Raw genomic sequence first — 23,161 nt, forward strand, 5'->3', positions numbered from 1 at the left:
AACAAAATTCAGTCAATTGTTGGTGGATTGATGAACTCATTTTATTAGACAATAAAACATTGAAGGAATTCTCCTTCAGCAATGAAGGGAACACAATGATTTAAATGTTGGCTTTTTTTTTTCTTATCTCTGCTTTACAGCAATGTGATACACATACAACAGGTCTAAATACATAAAAGTGTGAATCAATCAAATATATCCATAAGCCATTTTACTGTTAAAACCGAAAGAGCATCCGATATTGAAAAAGGTTGTTAGAGCGCAAGAGGACAGACTCCGCCTTCAAATGGGAGAGAACAAAGTCACATGGTGCCGGTCCCTTCTAATGGGTTCAGCTTTCCAAAAAGAGACATTTGTATGTAACAGAATAACAGTGCAACGTTCTATGTCAATTAAAGGAAACCTTGCCATTAACTTCCATTAAAGGGACTTGTTGATATTTTGAATTTTAAATCGGTTTCCAAGAACTGCAGGTCGCTAAGCTTTAACCTTGCAATTACAACATGCTGAGAGGTGCCAGTGGACTTCGAAACTGAGGGCTGTCAGATGGTCCGACAGCAGGTCCCCCCCCCCCCCCAAGCTGTCTCTTTCAATCTTTACACAACTCTTAGTTTGAACAGCCACATGCAAACCATGGACAGACATCTACAGCAAGGAAGCTCATCTGGACCGAATGGTTTTCTTTTGATTTCTATGAAACACCACACTAAACCCACATGTTTTGTTTTTTTCTCTGATGCAAGAAATGTCAGTGAAACAGCTAATGAATGCATGTGTCAGTAGTGAGGATCGTTTCTCATAAGTAAACATGTTCAGCTTCAAGATCACGCCCAAAGCGAAGCAAAGAGCGGCAGAGATCTGCCTCATCTGGCCGGTAACAGAATACGCTCGGCTTAAACTGAAAGAGTCTCTTTGGAAGACATTGAACTCCGACCAGCATCAGTTTCATCAGACGGTTGTGAATCCAACCAGTGGTCACTTCTATCTGTGTCAACGTGCTGCTGTTTCTTTTGTGATAAAAAACAAAAACATTTTAATACACATTATGTTGAAGACACATTGAAACATAGAGGAGACGTTACACAAACATGCAGTCATTTACACAACCCTCTGTAATAAATACATATTCAACATCAAACTGGACAAGAAAACAAATGGACACATCCTTCATCCGCATCACTGGTACTGTGGCCTGGCTGCTGTTGCTGTTGATAAGAGGGCAAAGCCTCAGAGGTGGAGGTCACTAAGACAAGAAAAGCAGGGCCGTGAATTGTCGACAAGAGGTTTGTCATAACTGATCAAAACTCAGGTGAAAATGATCGTGAATAGATAATATCGCTGTGTGTGTGTGTGTGTGTGTGTGTGTGTGTGTGTGTGTGTGTGTGTGTGTGTGTGTGTGTGTGTGTTTGAAAGGATACATATTGGTGTGACTTGGTTCCACAGCTCCGCCACACATTATAAACTTCAACGCATATTTTATTATTTAATATAATCTATCGTTCATTTTTAGGTTACTTGGCAAATGTAATTCCCATCACAGGTTGATGACTTCAACCTGCTTGTTCTATATGACCAAACAGTCGAAAAGTATCAATTTACAATGATAAATAACACAAGAAGCAGAACAGTTGACTTCAATTATCAAAACTATCCTGAAGTGCTCTGACTGCCTGTGTATTCCATTCAGTACTACCTCAGTCCTTTCACATGTCCCTCACCTGTCTGTACCAGGGACACTGACATGACATTGACGTCTCTATAACTAAAAGACGCCGCAGTGGTCACAAACAAACAAACAAACAAACAGATGAACTCTATTTTTTTGTAGTGCTAGGTGAAAGACACACTTTATTTTTCTTCTGTCAGTTAATTTGATGTCCTCCACTTTCATATTAAATGGAGCATCATCTTCATTATTTATTTCTACTGTTCGTCCAAATAAACTGTGATGTTCAGTTTCTTCCACAAGATGGTGCAATAATGTCAATACTTCACAAATAAGTAAGTATAATATAAGTATATATATATATATATATATATATCCCCTTGGTGTGTATTTTTAGTGATGCACTTATTTGGTAAAAATGACCAAGAAGAAGAAACTGAATTTTAATTTTGTGAAAAATAAATCCATGGATGTAAATTTTGTGATGGTGACTGATGATGTTTGTAATGTAATTTATTGATACAATATCTGAGTGAGTGGGCACTAAAAATATCACTTCAGATCCGACGGCCACACAGGCAGTGGACCAGCTGAGGTTACAGGAGCACTAGTGGCTGTGAGTTGTGAGTCTGACCTTTTGTCGACAGCTGACTAGAGTTAGACCCTCAAACACAACACGTACTAACGTACTAACTAAGTCCCACTTTCCAAGAGGAATGTGCAGGCACCCTAACGGCACAACGGGTGGTCCCAAATGTTGATTGTCTTAAATTGCTAACGGTACATAACCAACGCCTTATGGACTTGAAAGTGAGAAAAAAAACATTCTACTCCCCCCAGAGGCTTGAACCAGGGACACTTGCTGCAAATATGTGCAAAAAAGATGTCATCCTCTTTTGAAAAATGGAAAAGTGTGCACAGTATTTGCAGTGTAACTAGTTATCTCCTAACAAAAAAAGAGAATTACAATTTTAGTTCCACTTTGAATACGACTTTCCCAAATTGACCAAATCCTTTGAAAAAATGTCCTTTCTTAAAATCCCAAATGATAATTGTCTAACTGATCACATAATCATCATCAGGCCAGAACTAGAAGACTGCAAAAGTTCAAGACAAAGACAACTGACAATCACATCTGTAATCAACAACATTGCAATAACATTGTTATCAAGAAGTGCAAGTAGAAGGGAACTTTAACTCCAGAGGACTCCTTCATAATTTGAACACACAGGCGCTTATTTGCTAAGAAAAGCCACAGAAAACATTTGGCCAGGATCTGACATGAGTCCCATCATGCATGGAAGTACTGGTAGGATGGCCACATGCAGAGGACATGAAAGCCAGTTACATCTTCTGATTTAAGCCAAACAGAATCACATTAGTCTACACTCATATCATCATCATCATCATCATCATCATCATCATCATCAATGTGGTTAGTAAGGATTTGTTGCATTGTTAAAGGATCACACTTTGAACATAAATACCGCTTCCCTCTCTGACATCTGTACTAAATTAAATAATAATAAAATAATAATTTACATTATTAGGTATACGCTTTTTGCATTCATACTCTCTTTCAATGCAGAGTGAAGTCAGATCAATTGAAAGAGCAACATGAAGCAACTATGTTTTGCCCCCCTTCCCCCGGATCTCACATGACCTCACTGGAGGATTTTCCCTCTGGTGTCGGGTAGTTTGAGGGCCACCAGGCCACCGCACACGAGGGCAGCGAAGGACAACAGGATAGGGACAGCTTTGGTGACGCTCACAAAGCTGGTGAAGATGGAGCTGCCGAGCACCGCCGCCAGCTTACACAGAGCGTTCAGCAGGCCGAAAGCGGTGGCCCTGAGAGACAGAGACAGAGACATGACATCACCACTACTGGGATTCTGAAGATCTTCAAACGTGACGTTTCTGTCAGGTTGGCCAAGTTTGATCAATAAATGTGAACAATCAACAGAACTGTTCGGTATAATTGTTTTCCTGCATCTTCATTATGAAAATAAGGACTATCAACACAGCTGTAACAATAAAGTGTGGTACCTTTTAGAAGCAGGGTACAGCTCCACGGTCACCACCTCCATGCCATTCCATGCAGCTACACTGACGCCACAGAACAGACACTGCAAGGCGATGATCGCTGATTGGCTGAAGCTCAGAAACAGGAAGAAGGTACAGCCTGCTGAAATGAGCATGGAGCCACCTGAGGAGAACACACAATCCCAGTATAAAATCATGTAGAGTGTCGATGGATGAACTTTCAACTTTCATTTTTCTGGACTGATGCAAAAGAAAAGCAAAAACATAAGCCTGCTAGCAAAAATGAAGCAGCACCAAACACCATGACTAACCAGACAAAGAAACAGATTAAGTCTTTATGAAGGCTAACAGCTGATAACTGGGAGAAGCTATACAGAAACACAGCAGTGTGCTGTACCGTTAGCAATGAGATGAACTATGGAAACTCATCTCCAGCAGGGAGAGATCAAAGCAATGATTAGTAATGATTATTACAAGTTGTTAAGTCATCTGTCACAGTTCAGCTCCACTCCCTCCTCATCTGTCGAACTCCCTTCACCTGTACACTCACCTGCCTCTGATCACTAATCAAGCCACTATATAGACTCCTGCCTCTCAAACACTCATTGCCAGATTGTTCTTTGCTTTTCAATGCCAGACTTTCCAGCGCTTTATCACGGACTGATTTCCTGTTGTAGACTCTGCCTGCCCCTGATCTACTCGTCTCCCCTGACTCCCGGTAAACTCACCAGCCTTCTGCTCCTGACTTGGATTAATTCTGCCTGCTGTTTCTGCTGCTCTGCCAAGGACTTTGTGTATCATTCTGTACCTGCTAAGTTTATAATAAAAGCCAATGGTTCCTGGAATCTTGTGTGCTGCAATTGGGTTCATATGCAATCCGTTACAGTACAATCTGGCCAGTCATGGACCCAGCGCACACCTCTTCACCACAGTCCCGTTTCGAGAGGATCGAGGGGATCCTCCAGCAGCATGAGGCGCTGATGACCAACACCGCCGCTGAGACACGTCAGTCAGCAGCAGTCCACGAGCAGGCATTGGCTGCGTTAGCCGCTCAGGTCCAACAGCTAACAGCAGCCCTCACCCAGCAGGCAGTCTCGGCTCCTCTTCCTGTCCCTCTGATGCCTGCTCCAGCACATGAGCCCCGTGTGGGAACCCCAGAGTGCTACACTGGAGAACCTGAGAGCTGCAACCCATTCGTCACAAACTGGGCCTCAACCTGGGGTCGCTGAACCCATGCAGGTGGGGCAAATCTCTGCCTGTACTGTGGCCAGGCTGGTCACTTTATATCCCGGTGCCCAACAAAAGGCACGGCTCATCAGTAGTGGGGGATGTACTGGTGAGCCGAACCATAAGACTCTCCCCCAACCAAAGACCCCTGTGCCACGTTCAGTTCCTGCTCACTAATTGGATCCTACACCCTCGATACTTTCATTGACTCTGGCGCTGATGACAGCATCATTGATGAGGACCTAGCCCTTCAGCTGGGTATCGACCGGGTAGCCATGCCCTGTTCCTGCCAGCGCCCTGGATGGTCACCTACTGGGGACAGTGACTCACCAGACCACCCCAGTCCGTATGGTCCTGTCTGGTAACCACCATGAGACCATCTGGTTTCTTATCCTGCGGTCACCCCAGCATCCATTAATCCTGGGGTACCCCTGGCTCCGCAGCCATAGACTGGGCAACAGGAGCCATCCTAAGTTGGAGCTCATCCTGTCACCTGATTTGCCTGAAACAAGCTCCTGCACCCTAGCAGTCAGACTGTTCCAGCTCTGCTTCAGACCTGTCAGTGGTGCCTACTGAATACCATGACTATCAGAAGGTGTTCAGTAAGGCCAAGGCCTCATCGCTGCTTCTGCATCGCCCCTACGATTGTGCCATTGACCTGAAACCAGGCACTCCACCCAGGGGTCGCCTGAATTCCAGGCCTGAGATTTGCTGCCGAATTGAGAGGCATGTTTAACTGTTGGTCCAACATGCTCTGGACTAACAGATGAATGAATTGTTGGCAGGCTTGAGGAAACGGTCTGTTTTTAGTCTTATAGACAGACTTGTCAGGTTGTTCATTATCTGTTCAGAAAATGCATTGTTCATTAATAGTGAACGTTTTCAGAATGTACGTATCAACAATCACCAGTAAATGATAACCAACTTCCAAGAATTACCTATAATCTTGGCCCTGCCGATCTTGTCCATGAAGAGGGCTGAGATGATGTTGCCTGGCAACACAGCCAGACTGCCCAGGAAGCTGACCAGGTAAATGAGAACGTCGTTCTCCTCGACAGTGTCCAGGTGGCAGCCCTTTTTGTTGTGCTCGAAGGTGGTGTTCTCCATCTTACAGTTAATGAACTTCTCCTCCCAAAGGTCTACAGAGAACAGGGAGACCAGGAAACATGAGATGAAACGCATAGAAGAGGGTCATCTGTTGAGCCTTGAACCTGGTTCAGCCAACCACCTGGTAAGGTTTGATTCAATTGGAATTTTATTATTTATTTTACATTTTATTTATTAAATGTATAATATGTAGGAATTTTCTGAAAAATAATCCCTCTCTCATCACTTGTGACCCAGGTGAAGTGTGTGTGGTGTCTGTATCTGCAGAGATTCTGGACTCTGGATCTTCTCTTTTCTGCTTTGTGACTTTTCTTGGACCCCGGAGTCTTTGTGCTTTCTCTCCTCACAGGTTTCCATGAAGCGTGGTTCTACCTGGACCTGGATCATGGTTCTACCTGGATCATGGTTATATCTGGACCTGGATCATGGTAATACCTGGACCACGGTCAGGTCTGACACTCGCTGGTACTACAGTTACTTAGTCACATTTCTATTACTATTACTGCCACTATTTTTGCTTTAATTATTATTCTATCATATCCTCTGCTGCTGCTATTTATTATTATTCATAATTTTTTTTTAATTATTTTTCTGTTACTATTACTGCTACTTCTGCTATTACTTCTGTCATTATATCTATCATTTATATCACATGGATCGACTATGTTGTAATTCTATTATGTTGTTCATTCTGGTCACATGACATCGATTGCACTCCTCTGCTGCTCTCCCGTTCAGTGTGTGCATCCCGTTCAGGTTGTCAGAAACGCCTCTCTGTCCCTGGACGTCTGATACCGAGGCACCAGCATTAATTACATCCTTGGGCTCATGGTCCCCTTTAGCTCTGTCAGATACAAAGTGACCGTATTTGACGGATCAATGAGTTTAGTTGCCAACCAAATATATCAACATAGTTTAAAGATGTCCCTGAATTGATGAAATAATAAAACATAATTGGTATTTCAACCCCAGCTTAAAAACATTAAGTAAGAGAAAAGGTTCTAAACTGAGTCTAAATACAAAGTTTTTAACTCTTAAGGTCTGGATGGAAATTGAATGGAATGTTAGTAGAAAGTCAGAATTGTATTGGGCCATATTACATGATTTTCCTTACTAACTGGAGGTTGTGTTTCTCATTGGAGGAGGCTCAGATGAATGTTAGATTGGGATGATGAGTCTGTGATGAAAAATGAGTCGCTATTGACAAAAACCTGGGGCCACAATAACTAATGAGGCCCTATTGCAAAAAAATAATAATTGTGTATGCAATGAGAGGAGACCCAGGTGAAAATATATTAAGCTTAAATGTCATGAAAGGTGCATTTATTGGATCATGAGGTAAAACACCTGTGGAACACCAGTCATGCTTCATCCTGCATTGAACTACTAATGTGGTGGAAACTGATGGAAAAGTTACGGAGGACATTTAGACATTTTACATTTGGGCAAGTCGCCATTATGGAGCAATCTCCTCTTACTTGATACAGAAGAAAACATCTGCACTGTTTGATCCGTATATCTATCATACTCCTACTATAAATGCTGTTGTGGCATTGGTTCAGGCTTTATACTTGTCGCTTTACTAATACAATTTAAAGAAAAAAATATATATTTTTGTATATGTTGTTGGTGTGCTCTACAACTATATTCTTGTATTTTATGAATCTATGGTTTGATTAATATTTTTTATAAGAGAAACAAGTCAGGGTTTATCCAGGATCAAGCCCTGAAGCCTTTTTTAATAGGATACCATACACATTTGTAAGACAATCTGCTATCTATCTGCATTTCTAATTCCTACAGAATAATGCTACTCGGTATCTAATACATTTTCATTACAAGTACCCTTCTGTTCTAACTCCTACTGACTCTCTGCCTGACAATGATGGCTCATATGGGGCACACTTGTTTCCCACTTGGCCCCATAGACAACCCACTTACAGACAAACAAGGTCTAGATTGAGCCAGCTCACAACGTTTTGCTTCAAGTGTGGTCCATGTTACCCCACACTGGACAGTTATGGGCTGCCATTTGGTCCGGAGAGTAAAAGCTTTTTGGTTCAACCCACCGAATGTTTAACCTGTAACCGGAATTCACTCTGATTCTCTGGAGCGTAGCTGTACTTCCTCCCAGCCCTGCTCCAGCTGGACCTACCTGTGTTATAGAAGACAGTGGAACGGATGGTGCAGTTCTCAAACACAGTGTCTGTGGACTTGATGTCTTCAAAGTGACAGTCTTCAAACAGTGAGTTCTCAAACTTCACTGACTTCATCTCTATACTGATGAACCTATGGGAATGGGATGGGACACAAAAACCAACAGACAAAAAAAGCATGGACTCTCACTTCTATTGCTGTGGCAGCACAGAATTAGAATGGTAAGAATGGGTTCAACTGTGGTAAATCCAAGATGGCTACCACTGTTAATACTGCCATGGAAGTAAGCACTGCTGTGGACAGTGTGTTAGAGGCAGAGTAGTGGAATGATGATCTCCATGGCAATATGATATACTCAATGGCAGCCTGTATATTTATACTATTCATGCTTAATTGACAGTTAAAGCCCATTCTGTTTCAATTCTGCAAAAAGCATAGAAGTTCAATAATATACAGTAGTGTAACATACTGTATATCTGTACTGGGAAAGGTACACTCTCTCATTTTGTTAAAGAACCCAATAGCAACCCCATGATCAGAAGTTTCCTCCCAGCTCATCATTTTGAGATTCAACTGAGCGCAACTGTTGAGGCGGTGCAATCTGTGTGCAAAAGCTTTGCTCAGATTGAGTCAATTTAAAGAACAGAATAGAAACAACAAGGATAAACCAGGCTGTATTTCAAATCTAAAATATATGTGGCACACCCCTTATACACAGCACAATGTCTGTACTGTCAGAAGAACTCCATTGACTGATTATGGACAAATATACGAAAGACTAAAACATATAAACTGCCCATTCAGTCTGAATGAACCCTGAGGTCATCTAAACATACGTCACCAAAGTACATCAGTTAAAGGACAAAATACAACGCTCTATAAAGACAGGATCTGTATTACTGTATGTATATCAGTCAGGCACTGAATCGAGAAAAAGAGGGGTTAAAGCTATCGACTGTATATAAGAAGTGGGCGTAATCGTTGTGACGTCACCCATTGATTTGCGGCCCATTGCTATCTTTGGATATTGCAACCAGAAGTGACACGAGAGGGTGGAGCTAAGTGCAACCGAACACTGAATAAGACATTTTTAGGGACCAAAATGTTGCAATTAACTTTCATGAAGTGAAACACACTATGGAAAGGTTAAAGATGTAAAACAAAACCACTGACTACTCGCAGACCGGAGAACTTTGTGATAGAGATCTGTCAATCTTAAGGTATCCACATGATTATGCAACACATGTATCACATTATTTTAGCCTTTATCTCACTTGTGTGAAATACATATAAAAACATAATACAAAGTGGTAATAAGGTTTCCTTCCATGACTTTTAATCACCACAGCAAACATTAAAGTAACCGGAGCAAAGTAACACAACCAATACATCCAGTCTGTGACTGTAAGAAACGACTCTGACGTGTCACACTGTAACACGCGGCTCATGAAGCTAACACACAAGACAATAAATGATATTAACATAGGATTAAAGAATATACACTATTTTTTTCCCCCCTATTTGCTCCCAAGTCTGTTTCACACTGCTGGGTTTCAGCTGAAAGAAAAAGGCTAAAATACTGTCATACAAAACATGAGAATAAATCTGAAGCATTTTAATTTACCAATATACACACATGTAGTTATAGTCAGATCTGTCGTGCTCTAGATGAGACAGTGATATCATGAATCTGTTAATTTACACATTCACCCAGTCTGCGATTTATTGCCAGCTATCCTTTTTTTTTGTTTGTTGCATATGTCAGTTTAAACTCTTACTTTTAGTCTGGATTATGACTTATTAATATTATTTGTGTATTTACGATCCTCATACCGAGCTTTGATTGGTCAGTAGGCGCTGCTTTTATTCAAGTCGATCTCTTATCTTCAACATAACCTGCTCTAGATTAAGTTAGGTGTTCAGCATTGGTTATCGTGGCGATGTACAGGTCCCAGTAAGACGTGATCTGCCGTCATTGGCCTGAAAACTTACAGTTAACCCAGAAGTTATTGTGACCTTTTTCACGGGTTTATGTATTTTAGTTAATTCAAAAACATATTTTAAGCAACAGGGATTCTGCTGCAAACACTTTCATGCACTACTGAGTTCTCAAACAATTAGCTACAGGAATTTATGGGATTTGTGGGTGCTGTAACAAAATCGGTTGGTGTATCTTTACTAACTTCACCTGTATAGATAGTCAACCTCTGGCATATGCATGTACACAAAAGACAACTCTCTTGTTTATAGTATCTGAAAAGAGTGACACAATAAAAGCGTGAAGCCTTCATAAACCTGTCGAGGTTTACCGTCTTCACAATGTAATTCAATGTTGGTATTATGTCTATTGGGATATTGAGGTTTTATGAGCTCCAGGGCATCACATACAACAACACATGTACAACAAAAGTCATCATGCAAAGCACAGTTTCTGATAACAACATAACTGAGAATGAAATGATTGATTGACATAATAATAATAACTCTAATGTTGACTTGGGGGAGGTTTCCAAGCAGTAAATGGAAAGTAGCTGTCTCAAAAGATACGGCCATGACTGTCCAAACACGTCTTCAGTCAAAAGAGTATATAAACCTCAAACCTGGAGTGAATCTCTGTGTTTGCTTTGTGTCCAGGAGGTAATACAGCAAGACTTACTTGTCGTTGATGTATTCTCCTTCTTCGTGGATCTGGTTCTCTAAAGAAAAGTTAAAATGGAAGTTCTCCACTCGCTCTCTATGGAACACCTAAGCAGAGACGAAACAACATGAATTCATTTTCTTAACAATGTTAATTCAAACCGTGAATGCATTCAAAATGTCTTGCTGTCACAAAACGGCGACCGCAACACTGTCGCGGTCGCTGTTTTCGCTGGGTTAAGAGGGTCGTCTGGTAACTGCAAGGTCGACGGTTCGATCCTTGCCCGGGACGTGTCCTGTGTCGAAGTGTCCCTGAGCAAGACACTGAACCCCTAATTGCTCCGTGGGCAATTTGAAATTTCAGTTTCAATTTCAAAAGCAGGACAAAATGATTTGCGTTGCTTAGTTACCTTGACTCTGGACTCGTACTCCTCGTACTGAAGGTGTTTGATCATGTCAGGGAACCAAACGGACAGACCATAGTAACTGTGATAGAGAGAAGACTGGATCAGTGAAAGGTGCATAAAACAAGTGCAACCAAGACAGAAAGAGTGCAGACTATCAACAATGCTTTTCTTAGCAGTCAGCTCGTTTGCCTCCCTGGTTTGTTTCAGTCTCTGAGTCGAGCTGTGACAACTGTAAGTGCAACATGCCTGGCTAAATCTTGATCCATGTCACTCTGCTGTCCTTATCAACCTGAATGATGACGCAACACACGACATCATGAACTAACCTGAAAGCCATGCAGAACCAGATGACGGCCATGAAGAGTGTAGCAAACCTCAGTTCGGCAGACAGGAGTGACGCCACGTTCTTCATCACCTGGGACGAATCACAACTAGAATAAGTGCTACTGGCTATATGCTAAATATACACATCAGAAGCATTAAAGTGCTACATAGACTTCCGTCAGTCAGACAATTTGATTTCTCGATGTGAGTCTCACTAATGACAATTGCCAAACCTGTCCAATCACTGAGTTAGCTGTCAGTCTGTATAACTTAATGGGTAACACTTTATAATAACTACCAATAACTCACCATGAAGCATTAGTTAAGTATGAGTAAACACTTAATTCATCATTTGTAAAGCATTATTCCTACATTAAGACTCATTAGCATACAATTCATAACAACAGTTGTACATGTTTTATTCTTGATTAATAAGCTCTATTCTAATAGCTCTAAGTCTATTATGTGTTTGGTAATTGTGTTTTCATACTTTATAAATTATGATTCCCCATTTGTAAATGAAGTATTATATGTGTTACAAACCAATTATTAAGGAGTTGTAGATGATCAATAACATCCTTTATAAAGTGTTAGTAAATGATTAAGAACTTATTTAGATGTGCATTATTCATGCATGTGTATGTATAATGATTTAGATATGCACTAATGGTTAGGAACTATGTTTATATATGCTTTATACATTCTTATTAATACTGCAATTCATGAGTAATTCCGGTAGTTTCTAGTCATTTATTAAGTATTTTGTGTGACCTCATCTAAAGTGTGGACTATTTATGCCTTACAAAGCATTTATAAATGACATTGACATATAGGAAGATCTCAAGTATCAAACACTAACTTTCATTTTTAAAGACTACCAAATTACTTTGTCGTATTTTTTTTTAACCAAGCAACCAATCTGCTTCCTGTTTACATCGACACGCCTGCCCAGTGTACGTGAAGAGTCACGTGATGTTCGTTTTCAGGCGTGTTACTCTGGACGGAGATCGTTTCGAAAACGATGTTGAAACGCCGTGTGGACGGAGATCGTCTCTCAGTCTCAATCACTGAGCCAACATGTCTCCAGCTCCAATCTCTTCTTGTATTGGGTGTGTTACTACATACCAGTTTACTGAGTGTTAGTGAGCGTACAGCCCATCGTTGTACAGCTGTTCCTGTACCACTCTGGATCTCAATAAACTCATCCTCTGCTGTCTTAGGCGTCTTGATGTGAGTCACCTGAAAAGAGAGGGACATTTTAAAAGAACAATTGATCTTTGTCCAAACAGCTTCTCTTGAATGTAATGTACTTGCACAGTCAGAAACTAGTCACTACCACTCATTTGTCAAGCCTGGATATGAGCAGGCCTATCGTACTGAATGATTGTTACCTTTGCACAGAGCCATGCTTTATGCTAAGCTAAGCTACGCTAAAATCTACTGGCTGTAACTTCATAATGAATGGACCAGTATGAGAATGGATTTGATCTTTTTATCCAATGCTCAGCAAGAAAGAAAGGAACTATTCCTTTAATACTTTTGGGGGCAGCTAGAGGTCTGTTTCATGACGCATACCAGGGTATCTTCTGGTTATCAGGCTTAACTAACCCTAACAACCATGATCCCGCTAAGGTGGGCCACAAAGCTCAATCAACTCAGTAAATCAGTTGTGTGTTTAGATATGTGGCAAGGCAGGTAACAGGCAGCCTACCATTAGGACCTATAGCCAATAGGGGGCAGAGTCCATAAAAGGGGGGGAGGGGTTCACCTGGGCCTTTCCTCCTGAACTCAGACACACCTGAGAGCCTTTCATTTGGTAGGCTCTCTTTCTTTTCTTTTATAAATATGTTTAAAAGCATGATTTTAAGAGTGACACTGTAGAAACATGATATATTCTTTCAGGTCATAGCATTAAATCAAAGGTTTGTGAGAGAACGGTTAGAAATGTGTTATCTGTTAGATTCATGTTTGGTGAGAGACTAACACTTGGAGGGATCGCTTCGGCATATCAGCCAAGAAGAAAGGTATGCTTAAGCAGAACAGAGATGTTTTTACATAGGTTTAGACCCCTGAACACAATATTAACATGGTTCTTATGAATATAGATTCCAGTCACCTGCATGTCTTCAACTAGGAGGGGACGGTGTTCCAGTCTAGAAAGGTATTATTTACTTCTACATTGCATGTTTTATCAAATGTTTGTGTAAAGGTTCCTTTTTGTATATTAATGTATTGTTTCTTTTTAGCCTCTGTTTTTCCCATACTAGATTTAGTGTGCCTTTAACAAATCAATTGAATGTGCCATTTTCAGTTTGATTTTCTTGTGGGGCTTTGTGGTAGAGTTGGCATCTTGCATGTGTATCTTATTGTGTGGTTTGAGTCACCTTAGCGTGCTGTGAGAAGGTCCATTTGACTTGATTTTGGTTTGTGTGCAGTGGTTTATTCATAACTTGCCTACATGTTTTGTGAGAAATTCCTCTATTTACGCATAACGCTACACCGACCTCCCTGATGGTGCAGTTTTTACCCCATGTTTGTTTTGTTTTCTTGTTCATTTGTTTTGATTTATGTATTCATTTTATAATTTACTCCAACCCTCCTTTATTATGTTCTGCATTTAGGCCTTTTTATTGAACCCCCCTTGTTGAGTCTTTTATGCCATGCATTGTCAATACAATCTATATTTTCAGTATAGCGGTCTCTAGTTCCATTTTATTCTGGGTCTTGTGCATTGAGTATCACCGGGTCACATATACATCCATTCATATCGGAATAATATATTTGAACTGTTACATGCATATTGGATAGTGACATGTACTCACAGTAAAGACTTTTTCTGGCTGACCTTTGGCCCTCCAGTTGGTGTCATGGACCTGTTTCAGGATCATCCACGCCTCATCATGCTTGGCATTCTGCTCAACACACACAAACACACGCATACAAGCATGCACACGGCAATGTAAAAATAATCTAGTAACTAAACGGCAATGTCGTCACCATAAACATTTTGGATTTCCCCTTGAAGGGTCCTGTACATATTGTGCAGGACTCCACTCTCAAACCAACATCAGTTAGAAGCAGTGAGCAGTAAACCTGGGGGTTAATGCACCTCAAGTATATGCAAGGCTACCATCATAGGGGTCCTGTGTTCAGGGTTCAGGTTTAATGAAGCCCCCAGAAACATTTGAACTGTGAACTGCTAGTCCTTCTTTGCATCAGTGTTGGAGTAGAAGTCCACTATTAACATGTGTGCAGTCTCACCTCCAGGAGGAAGCGGGGACTCTCGGGCATGAAGGTGAGTCCAACCAGAGAGCCGATGGCAGGAAGAGCCGCAACCAGGACAAACACCCGCCAGCTGTGGAACTGGAACTCTGTGCCCATGCTGAACCCCCAACCTGCACAACAAACACGCACAGGGATCGTTTACCATCACTAATAAGGTGTTTTTATTCATTTGAACTATCAATTTCTTTGTACCATTTATTTATACCATTGTACTTTTTCAAGTAGGAGGTGGGATATTTTTTTGTTCCGAAGTTTTGCATAATTCTATACAGTTTACTGTATAATACATACTACTATATATATATATATATATATATATATATATATATATATATATATATACTATGTACATACTATTATTTGTTAGTTTACGGAAAACTCAACATACCTAACTGCTTTATAATAACCAAAAATGAGTGAATGTGTGTCGTCAGGTGTCTAAAATATCTCTCTTAGGATTGAAAACCTATTTTAGTTTTCTTTCTGGAGTCTTTTCATTGTTTCCTGTGCATGGCATTGTGGGAAAATAGTATCCGCAACACACTCTAAAATTGACAATTAATTAAATCTGAAATATACATTTTCCCTGACTGCAGTGTAGAGATGTCCATGGAGAGAGCTACAGTACATTCTCAGTTGTCGAAGCCCAGCTGAGGAACGTTGAATTGTCTAACAGGACTGAAAGGAACAGACCAAAACCTCTCTTTCTCCAGGAGAGTGGTTCTCTTGTCTTCAAGAAATGGACCCATGAAATGAATCTCTGAAAGCATTTACAGGTAACCTAGTGGCATTTGCCTAACACATTGGTGTAAATAGTGAGAAACTGCTTTGCCTATTTCCTGTTCTTGATTGGCCTAGTGACTTTGTCAAACCACTAATAACGGTTGTCAATATTTAATTTGTAACAGGAGAATATCTGGATCTTCCTATACTTAATAGGGCTCTGTTCGTATTAATGCAGTAAGATAAGAGCAAGGTGATAATGTAGTTTTTTTTAATGTAGGTTTTAAAGGGGACATATTATGAAAAACTCACTTCTTCAGTACTTATGCACATACATTTGGGTATCTGAAGTGCTTACCAACCCACAAACTGTGAAATAAGACAACACCGTCAGTGTTCTGTAGACTACCTAGATCAGAAAAACTGAATCAACAAGCCGTTACTCTCCTATATCACAGGCTCAATAGAGAACTAAAAATAGAGCGCTTTTTTTTCCACCTACTCTCAAGACTTTATGTAAACAAAGTTATAGTTAGGATCCCAGGAGGCGTAGCTTCCCACAAGCAGATGACATAGCCTCCCCCACATCAAGTGTAAGCTGACAAAGGGGGATCAATAAGAGCTCTGTCATCCTGATCCTCGAGACTCAGTGTTTTTCGTAAGGCCGCCAGGAGGATAGCCAAGGTTCCCATACGAGTTCACTGCGCAGTAGCACTAATCGAGCAGGAAATCACCTGGGGCAGTGAGGAATAGTAGAAAAACGGGCTGACCCTAGTGCTGTCCAATACACTGGTGACATGTCCCCAAATAAGCATGAGGGGCATTGCCGATGCCAGGGTCCAGCCCAGACTGAAAAAGCAGTAGCATTGAGAAGTCATGATGCCCCCAACAAAGCAGGGTATGGCCACAACTCAACATCGCTGCCTGCGTACAAAAATTACCACAGACACTCTGGAGCCAGCTAGCATGCTAGTAAAAGTAGCCTCGGGCTAATAAAAAAAACAATGCAATGGTCAGCTTAGCGCTACCATGTAGCAATGTAGTCTATAAAACAAAAACCTGCAACGCTGAGTGATGAATTGAATCTTTGCTTTGGAAGGTTCCTAACTGAGTGAAATGACCCAGAAGTATCTAAGAGGCCGTCATGATAAGAGCTGTTTGAATTCTCTAAATGCCAAGGAAAGGTGCTTCAAGAAGCTCTTCATACAGCCTGCATGCTTGCCAGTAATAGATTTCATGGCGTAATGTTTTAGTTGCGCTTTTTGTAGTTCTTCTTCATTGTAGTTTCACCATAGCAGACCTATGTCAGTGACATCCGCTGCGCATTATAATTACCTAGCCACGGTTGTCTTTTCCTAACTCCTCATGAATTCTCCTTCACATCTCTCCTTGACGTGTTCCATAGAGGTCGAGGAAAAGTGGTTAGGAATCGACGTTAGGAGGTCGTTTTTTGACTTTTCGACCGCAGCCCAGGTCTCTGAGCAAAAGGGCAAAGCCAGATGTTGACTCATAGTGCGGGAAGCTCCACCTCATGGGGTTGTGGTTTTGACTCTGTTTGCATTAGGGCTTAAAAGTAGGCGGAACGAAAGGCTATCATTCTATCAAGATCAAAGTAACGGTCAGAGTGAGGTCAGAACAACTCTACCTTCACAAAAGAGCACCACGTTTCTCTCTCAAGCCAATCAGAGCAGATGTGTTTAAGTAGGAATGCCCCCCAAAACCCTGTTTTAAATGGGAACCGGTTCTAAATGAGTAAAAAAACGAAGTATTGATGCGGTCCCGGAGTTAATGGTTCTGCTATTGGTACTTTAGAAGACCCGGGGTGAGATGTCCTCTTCTCAAACCTCCTCTCTCTGTCTCTTTGTCTTTGTGTTTTACTCTGACACACACACACCGACTCCAGCTCAGTACAGCGTGAGACGCGCAACATGGCAGAGAGAAGAAAAATAACCAAAGTGTGGCTTCATGTTACTCCAGGAGAGGCTGAGAACTGTCATTGTCATAAATGCGAGTCTATTTAAACGTCTGAAGAATCTCAGGTCTTCCACAGTTAGTCTCATTGCATGCCTGTATAGAAGAACTTTGAACTTTTACGCATTAATGATAACGACCTGTAACTGTAATTAAACCGCACAATTCATGTTTAGTTGAAATTACGGGCACAACTAGCTGGGTCAACAGACAGACAATAGACTGGTTAGAGGGGTTTAATGCCAAAGTAGAAATGTAATACATTGGAATGTCCCCTTCCAGTCCGTGGGGGAAATTGCTGACCGACAAGGGCGCTTTATCATTTGCAGCAATACCTGATATATATAATACCTTTTATGACAAGAAAGAAGCTAAAAATGTCCCCATACCTGTATTTTTATAGATGAGGTTCTTTAAGGTAACAGATTATTAGTGAATGTTATTTTCTCTTATCGTAGCATGGTTGTAAAGGGTGTGGCGAATCCAGTTCAGCAGTGCTGGACATATTTAATCTTGGCACCAAGAATAAATATGTCTTGCACGGTCTGCTACCAACCTGCCCAGAACAGGTCGGCAGGTCGGTGCACTTGTTTTCCATAGTGTTTAGCTCACTCTATTTTATACATAAAGCTCTCTGGCTTTGCTTTTTTTTACACGGTCATTCTACTTTTTCAGCCAGCAAACATGTGATCACATGTGATATTTATTAATATCATGGCAGCAACACCAATGAAGCCTATGGATCATTGTGATGAATCCAAATCCAAACAAAATTCCCAAACGGTCAGCGTGTCATGGCGGAGAGAGAGCTCTGTATTTAAGGGAGTGAAAGTGTTGAATGTGACTCGATGATTTGCTACAGTCTGCACCATGCACACTTCTGATCTTGTGTAATGTATTCCTTCCAAGTGCGCCCCAAGGGGTGCCAGGCAGGCCTAGCCACGAAAAATACCAAAAGTGCATTTGGAATGCCTCCAAAGCCCCGAACAGGACGCACTGCCATCTGCGTCGCGCCAGAAGCCATTTAAGGCAAAGTCGAAGTGGTTATAGCATACGGACAATATGGTTTTTTTTCTGAGATTAGAGAACACGTTCTCTATTCCTTTTTCTTTCTTTCTTTACTAGAACCAATCTAAATAAGTAAATGGTACACCTGACACTTTAAATCAGAGGCTATGGACGACTCCATAGGTTGAGCATATGTGGGACACTATTATAGGATGGATTCATCCTTTCCCGTGGAGCTGAGGGTCTTCAGCTCTTCCCCTTGCCAGTTAGAAGTGGACTGCATTGTGTCAAATTCATTCTCCAGGAGGATAAATTGTTCTACCGTGTTTGCTTCCTGAAAACATTAAGACGGTGAACTTTCAATACGTTTTGGAAGGGATCCAGGTTCCTTGTATTAAGAGAGTTTGTCCATCGGATAGTGAGAAAACAGCGTCTTACATGTATTCCTCAGAGGCAGTAAACACAACACACGCTGTGCTGTATTGAGAGCTTACCAAGACTTTTAGGCTTGTTAAAAAGTGACATTGATTGTGATTATATGTGAATAATTATACATTTTTTAACATAAAAGTCCATATATCAATGATAGAAATCTCCTTCATTCCTGCCTGTAGATAAAGTGACTCCACGCAGGGATCTATCCCAGCATTATTATTGGATGTTGCAATGACCCACTTTCCTCACAAGCAGCGTTACAGGAAACGCTGCACAGTTGTTCTATCTTAACTTGCCTCTTTTGGGCTCTTACCGTATCTGGGTATGATTCCCCAGGCAGTGAAGGAAGCATAGATCCCACCCATCATCCAGAACATGCACAACCAGGACAGGTGCTCCCCTCTCTTGTCCATCTGAAGAAACTCGGAGAAGTAGGAGTACACGATCGGCACTGTGCCACCAATACTGAGAGGTAGAGGGGGATGGTGAGAAGATAATGAAGGACAAAGAGAGTTCTAATTCCAAATAATAATTTAAAGGAATATGATAATAATATTAAAGGTATGGAGGAATAAGTATACGAAAGTTTAAGATAAAGTAGATTTCAGGGGCATTTAAAGCTGTCCTGTGAGGTGAATTCACTTCCCACCGAGCCATAAAGAAATATGTAATATATGCTTTTTCATGAGTATATTCTGTTTGTTTCATTAAATGGATGCCATGGCAAAAACAATACAAGAAGGGCCAGAAACATTAAGACACTTCCGATGGGAGGGTCCTGGCACAGAGGATGTGTACAGGTTGTAAAGCCCTCTGAGGACACATTTGTGATTTTGAATTAGTTGTCCCAATCTGTCTCTGCCTGTCAACCAGGACCAGAACCTGCCTGTTGGCTCATTTATGTAATAAGTGAAGGAACCAAGGCTTTGCTTCCCTTGGAGGTACAAGGGACTTTTTGTGTGAATTTGTACTACATGCCAAGAACACACATTAATAAGCATGTGTTATGTGCAGCAGAGCGGGTATGCATGACAAATGATATCTACGGATGAGTAAAGCAGCGTTGCGGTGCAAACTGCAAGTGGTTGTGCATCACATTCACTGTGCCGTGCTCAGTGTGTGACCTCATTTCTGAGCCGGTGTGGCTCCCTGTGGACGACAGAAACTCTCTGCCGTCACTGCAACGAAACCCGAAGCAGACTTCTGCATATGGACTGTATGAAGCTTGATTTATGTTTATGTTGGTGGCTCAGCGGGGTCTGGACAGAAGGCTACTCTCTGTTTTGGAGACAGTGTACAAATGTCTCAGGTGGAGAAGATGGGATACTTTACAATAATTAAATGAGTCTATTTTCATAAGCCTTGCTCAGTACAGCTTTGTCAGGATAACAATGATGTTCAGCATCTAAAGAGTTTATATGTTATATATCATCAGAATATCAAGAGTTCTATTTTTAAACACCTGATTGATTTAATTCGATACAATTTAAATGTGGTTGAAAGCTCTGGAGATATTTCTTCTATGACAAACTTTGGATTCACCTAAAATTTTGTGAAAATTACATTATGTTGTATTATATAGATGGATTATTTTTCTTATGGTGCATACAGTTCATGCTAACATGTGTTTACAAGCCAGGGTCAGAACTTCTTCTGGGCTTTCCTTTTCTGATGCGAGGTTGTCTAATACTGTACAGATTGTAAAGCTCATTGGGGCAAATTTGTGATTGTGATAGTGTGCTACATGAATACAATTGAATTGAACATCAATAATTATATAAATTATAGTATTTTCTCAAATAAAAAAACTGGCATTTGCATAAATAATATGCATGATGCAAATTTCCATTGCTTTGCTATTTACAACACTTGGATTCCTCATCTAAAGTGTTGTGGTAGTTTTTCAGTCACTGTGGTTTGATGTGTGTTCATTTCAGGTTAATAAACAGCAGAACAGAAACACTGTCACGCCTATTCATTATGAAAGAGCAACGGCCAACACTCCACTAACCAACGGTGTAACTTCTCCACTGAGTCAGTCACTAAGGGACAGACGTTCACTGTAATAGGGCCTAACTCTATCACCTAACTAAAAGGAAGAGTGTGTGTTTTTGTGAAAGTTACCCAACGCCAGACAGCACCCTGAAGAAGAGGAAGGAACCGTAGCCCTGGGCGAACGAAGACAGGAAGCCAAAGACACAGTTTATCGCTAATGCCACAATCAGACAGCGCCGACGGCCAACTTTGTCCGCCAGACCGCCCCACAAGAAGGCTCCCACCATCATGCTCAGAAAGACGGTCAGACCTGCACAGATGGAGACAAATAGACACATCAGTCACCTCAAGTAACAAAAGTAATACGACGTTCATGATATTCTTAAGACAAGAGTTCAGTAGAAATGTATGTAAAGATGTGACTAAACTGGGTCAAGAGTTAGTGTTCAGCTGCTTACTAATTGCTATTGACTTGATGGCAATGAAGTACGGAAGTACAAAGTTAAGGAATCGGAATCAGAATCAGCTTTATTGGCCATGTGTGCGTACGCATACAAGGAATTTGACACCGTTTTTTTGTACAATATACAAATAAACAAAAAAATACAAGGACAACAAAAAAGAACAGAGGTAAGCATAAATATTAACTACTATGTCAAATATAAAAGTATATATATATATATGAACATAAAGAACAACAACAATGACAATAGATTTGAGGTATTGGTGCAGAATGGTGGTAATAGTGCAGTATGACTGATTAAATGTTCATCAGAGTGACGGCCAGTGGAAAGAAGCTGTTCCTGTGTCTGGTGGTTTTAGCGTACAGAGCTCTGTAGCGCCTACCAGAGGGGAGGAGTTGGAACAGATTGTGTCCAGGGTGTGATGGGTCTGCAGTGATCTTTCCTGACTCTGGAGGTGTACAAGTCCAGGATGGGGGTTCAGGCTGGAACCAATGATTCTCTCTGCAGCCCTGACAGTCCGTTGTAGTCTGTTCCTGTCCTGTTTGGTGGCCGATCCAAACCACACAGTGATAGAGGAGCAGAGAACAGACTGGATGATGGTGGAGTAAAACAGGATCAGCAGCTCCTGAGGCAGGTTGAACTTCCTGAGGTGGCGCAGGAAGTACAACCTCTGCTGGGCCTTTTTACTGATGGTGTCGATGTTGGGGTGCCCACTTTAGGTCCTGGGAGATTGCGGATCCCAGAAACCTGAAGGTCTCTACAGCAGACACAGTGCTGTTGAGTATGGTGAGGGGAGGCAGTGTTGGGGGACTCCTCCTGAAGTCCACTGTCATCTCCACAGTTGTAAGCCTGTTTAGCTCCAGGTTGTTCTGACCACACCAGAGGACCAGCTGTTCAACCTCCCGTCTGTACGCAGACTCATCACCGTCCCTGATGAGGCCGATGACCGTTGTGTCGTCTGCGAACTTCAGTAGTTTAACAGCTGGGTCCTCTGAGGTGCAGTCGTTGGTGTAGAGGGAGAAGAGCAGTGGGGAGAGCACACATCCCTGGGGGGCACCAGTGCTCATAGTCCAGGTGCTGGATGTGATTTTTCCCAGCCTCACCTGCTGCGTCCTGTCTGTCAGGAAGTTTGTGATCCACTGACAGATGGATGCTGGCACAGTGAGCTGGGAGAGTTTGTGATGTTCTTCAGGTGGGTCAACACCAGTCTCTCAAAGGATTTCCTGACCACAGATGTCAGGGCGACGGGCCTGTAGTCATTTAATCCTGTGATGGAGGATTTCTGGTGGACCGGGATGAATGTGGAGCGTTTGAAGCAGGAGGGGACTTCACACAGCTCCAGTGATCGGTTGAAGAGCTGTGTGAAGATGGGGGCCAGCTGGTCGGCACAGACTTTCAGGCAGGAGGGGGGGACACCGTCTGGGCCTGGTGCCTTCCTGATCTTCTGTCTGTGAAAGAGCCGACTCATATCCTCTTCGCAGATCCTCAGCGCCGGTGGGGGTGGGGGGGGTTGGTTGGGAGCAGTGAGGAGGTGGCAGTGGTTTGATGTCAGAGCAGTTGGGGGGGGGGGGGGGGGGGAGTGGGCTTATTAGACCTGCAGTAGAACACATTCAGGTCGTCAGCTGGTTGGTGATTCTCTACAATGTTTTCCTAACCTTAACAAAGGTCATGAGCCAAGATTGGGGAGCATTTTTGATCGCCTCTCAACGGCT

General features: G+C 41.8%; 1 protein-coding gene across 2 annotated transcripts in view; it reads right to left on the reverse strand.

Annotated features, from left to right (window-relative positions):
• Positions 1-1,326: 1,326 nt before the first annotated feature.
• sv2bb (synaptic vesicle glycoprotein 2Bb) overlaps positions 1,327-23,161 on the reverse strand; it is a 42,379-nt gene continuing 20,544 nt past the window's right edge. The window contains exons 4-15 of one of the 2 annotated variants that reach the window (XM_068722349.1): positions 21,115-21,295; positions 19,304-19,455; positions 14,830-14,963; positions 14,391-14,480; positions 12,694-12,807; positions 11,571-11,659; positions 11,248-11,323; positions 10,857-10,945; positions 8,199-8,332; positions 5,875-6,075; positions 3,713-3,872; positions 1,327-3,514 (exon numbers count right to left, since the gene is read on the reverse strand). In XM_068722349.1, coding sequence (XP_068578450.1) covers positions 3,331-3,514; positions 3,713-3,872; positions 5,875-6,075; positions 8,199-8,332; positions 10,857-10,945; positions 11,248-11,323; positions 11,571-11,659; positions 12,694-12,807; positions 14,391-14,480; positions 14,830-14,963; positions 19,304-19,455; positions 21,115-21,295 — 1,604 coding nt within the window. In that variant the 3' untranslated portion in view covers positions 1,327-3,330. The remainder of the gene's footprint in view (positions 3,515-3,712; positions 3,873-5,874; positions 6,076-8,198; positions 8,333-10,856; positions 10,946-11,247; positions 11,324-11,570; positions 11,660-12,693; positions 12,808-14,390; positions 14,481-14,829; positions 14,964-19,303; positions 19,456-21,114; positions 21,296-23,161) is intronic. The other variant, XM_068722350.1, reaches the window with a different exon arrangement.

The sequence above is a fragment of the Cebidichthys violaceus genome, unplaced genomic scaffold (assembly GCF_023349555.1).
Source record: "Cebidichthys violaceus isolate CVI_PGR_0920_01 unplaced genomic scaffold, fCebVio1.0.p SCAF_3, whole genome shotgun sequence".
Taxonomy (NCBI): domain Eukaryota; kingdom Metazoa; phylum Chordata; class Actinopteri; order Perciformes; family Stichaeidae; genus Cebidichthys; species Cebidichthys violaceus.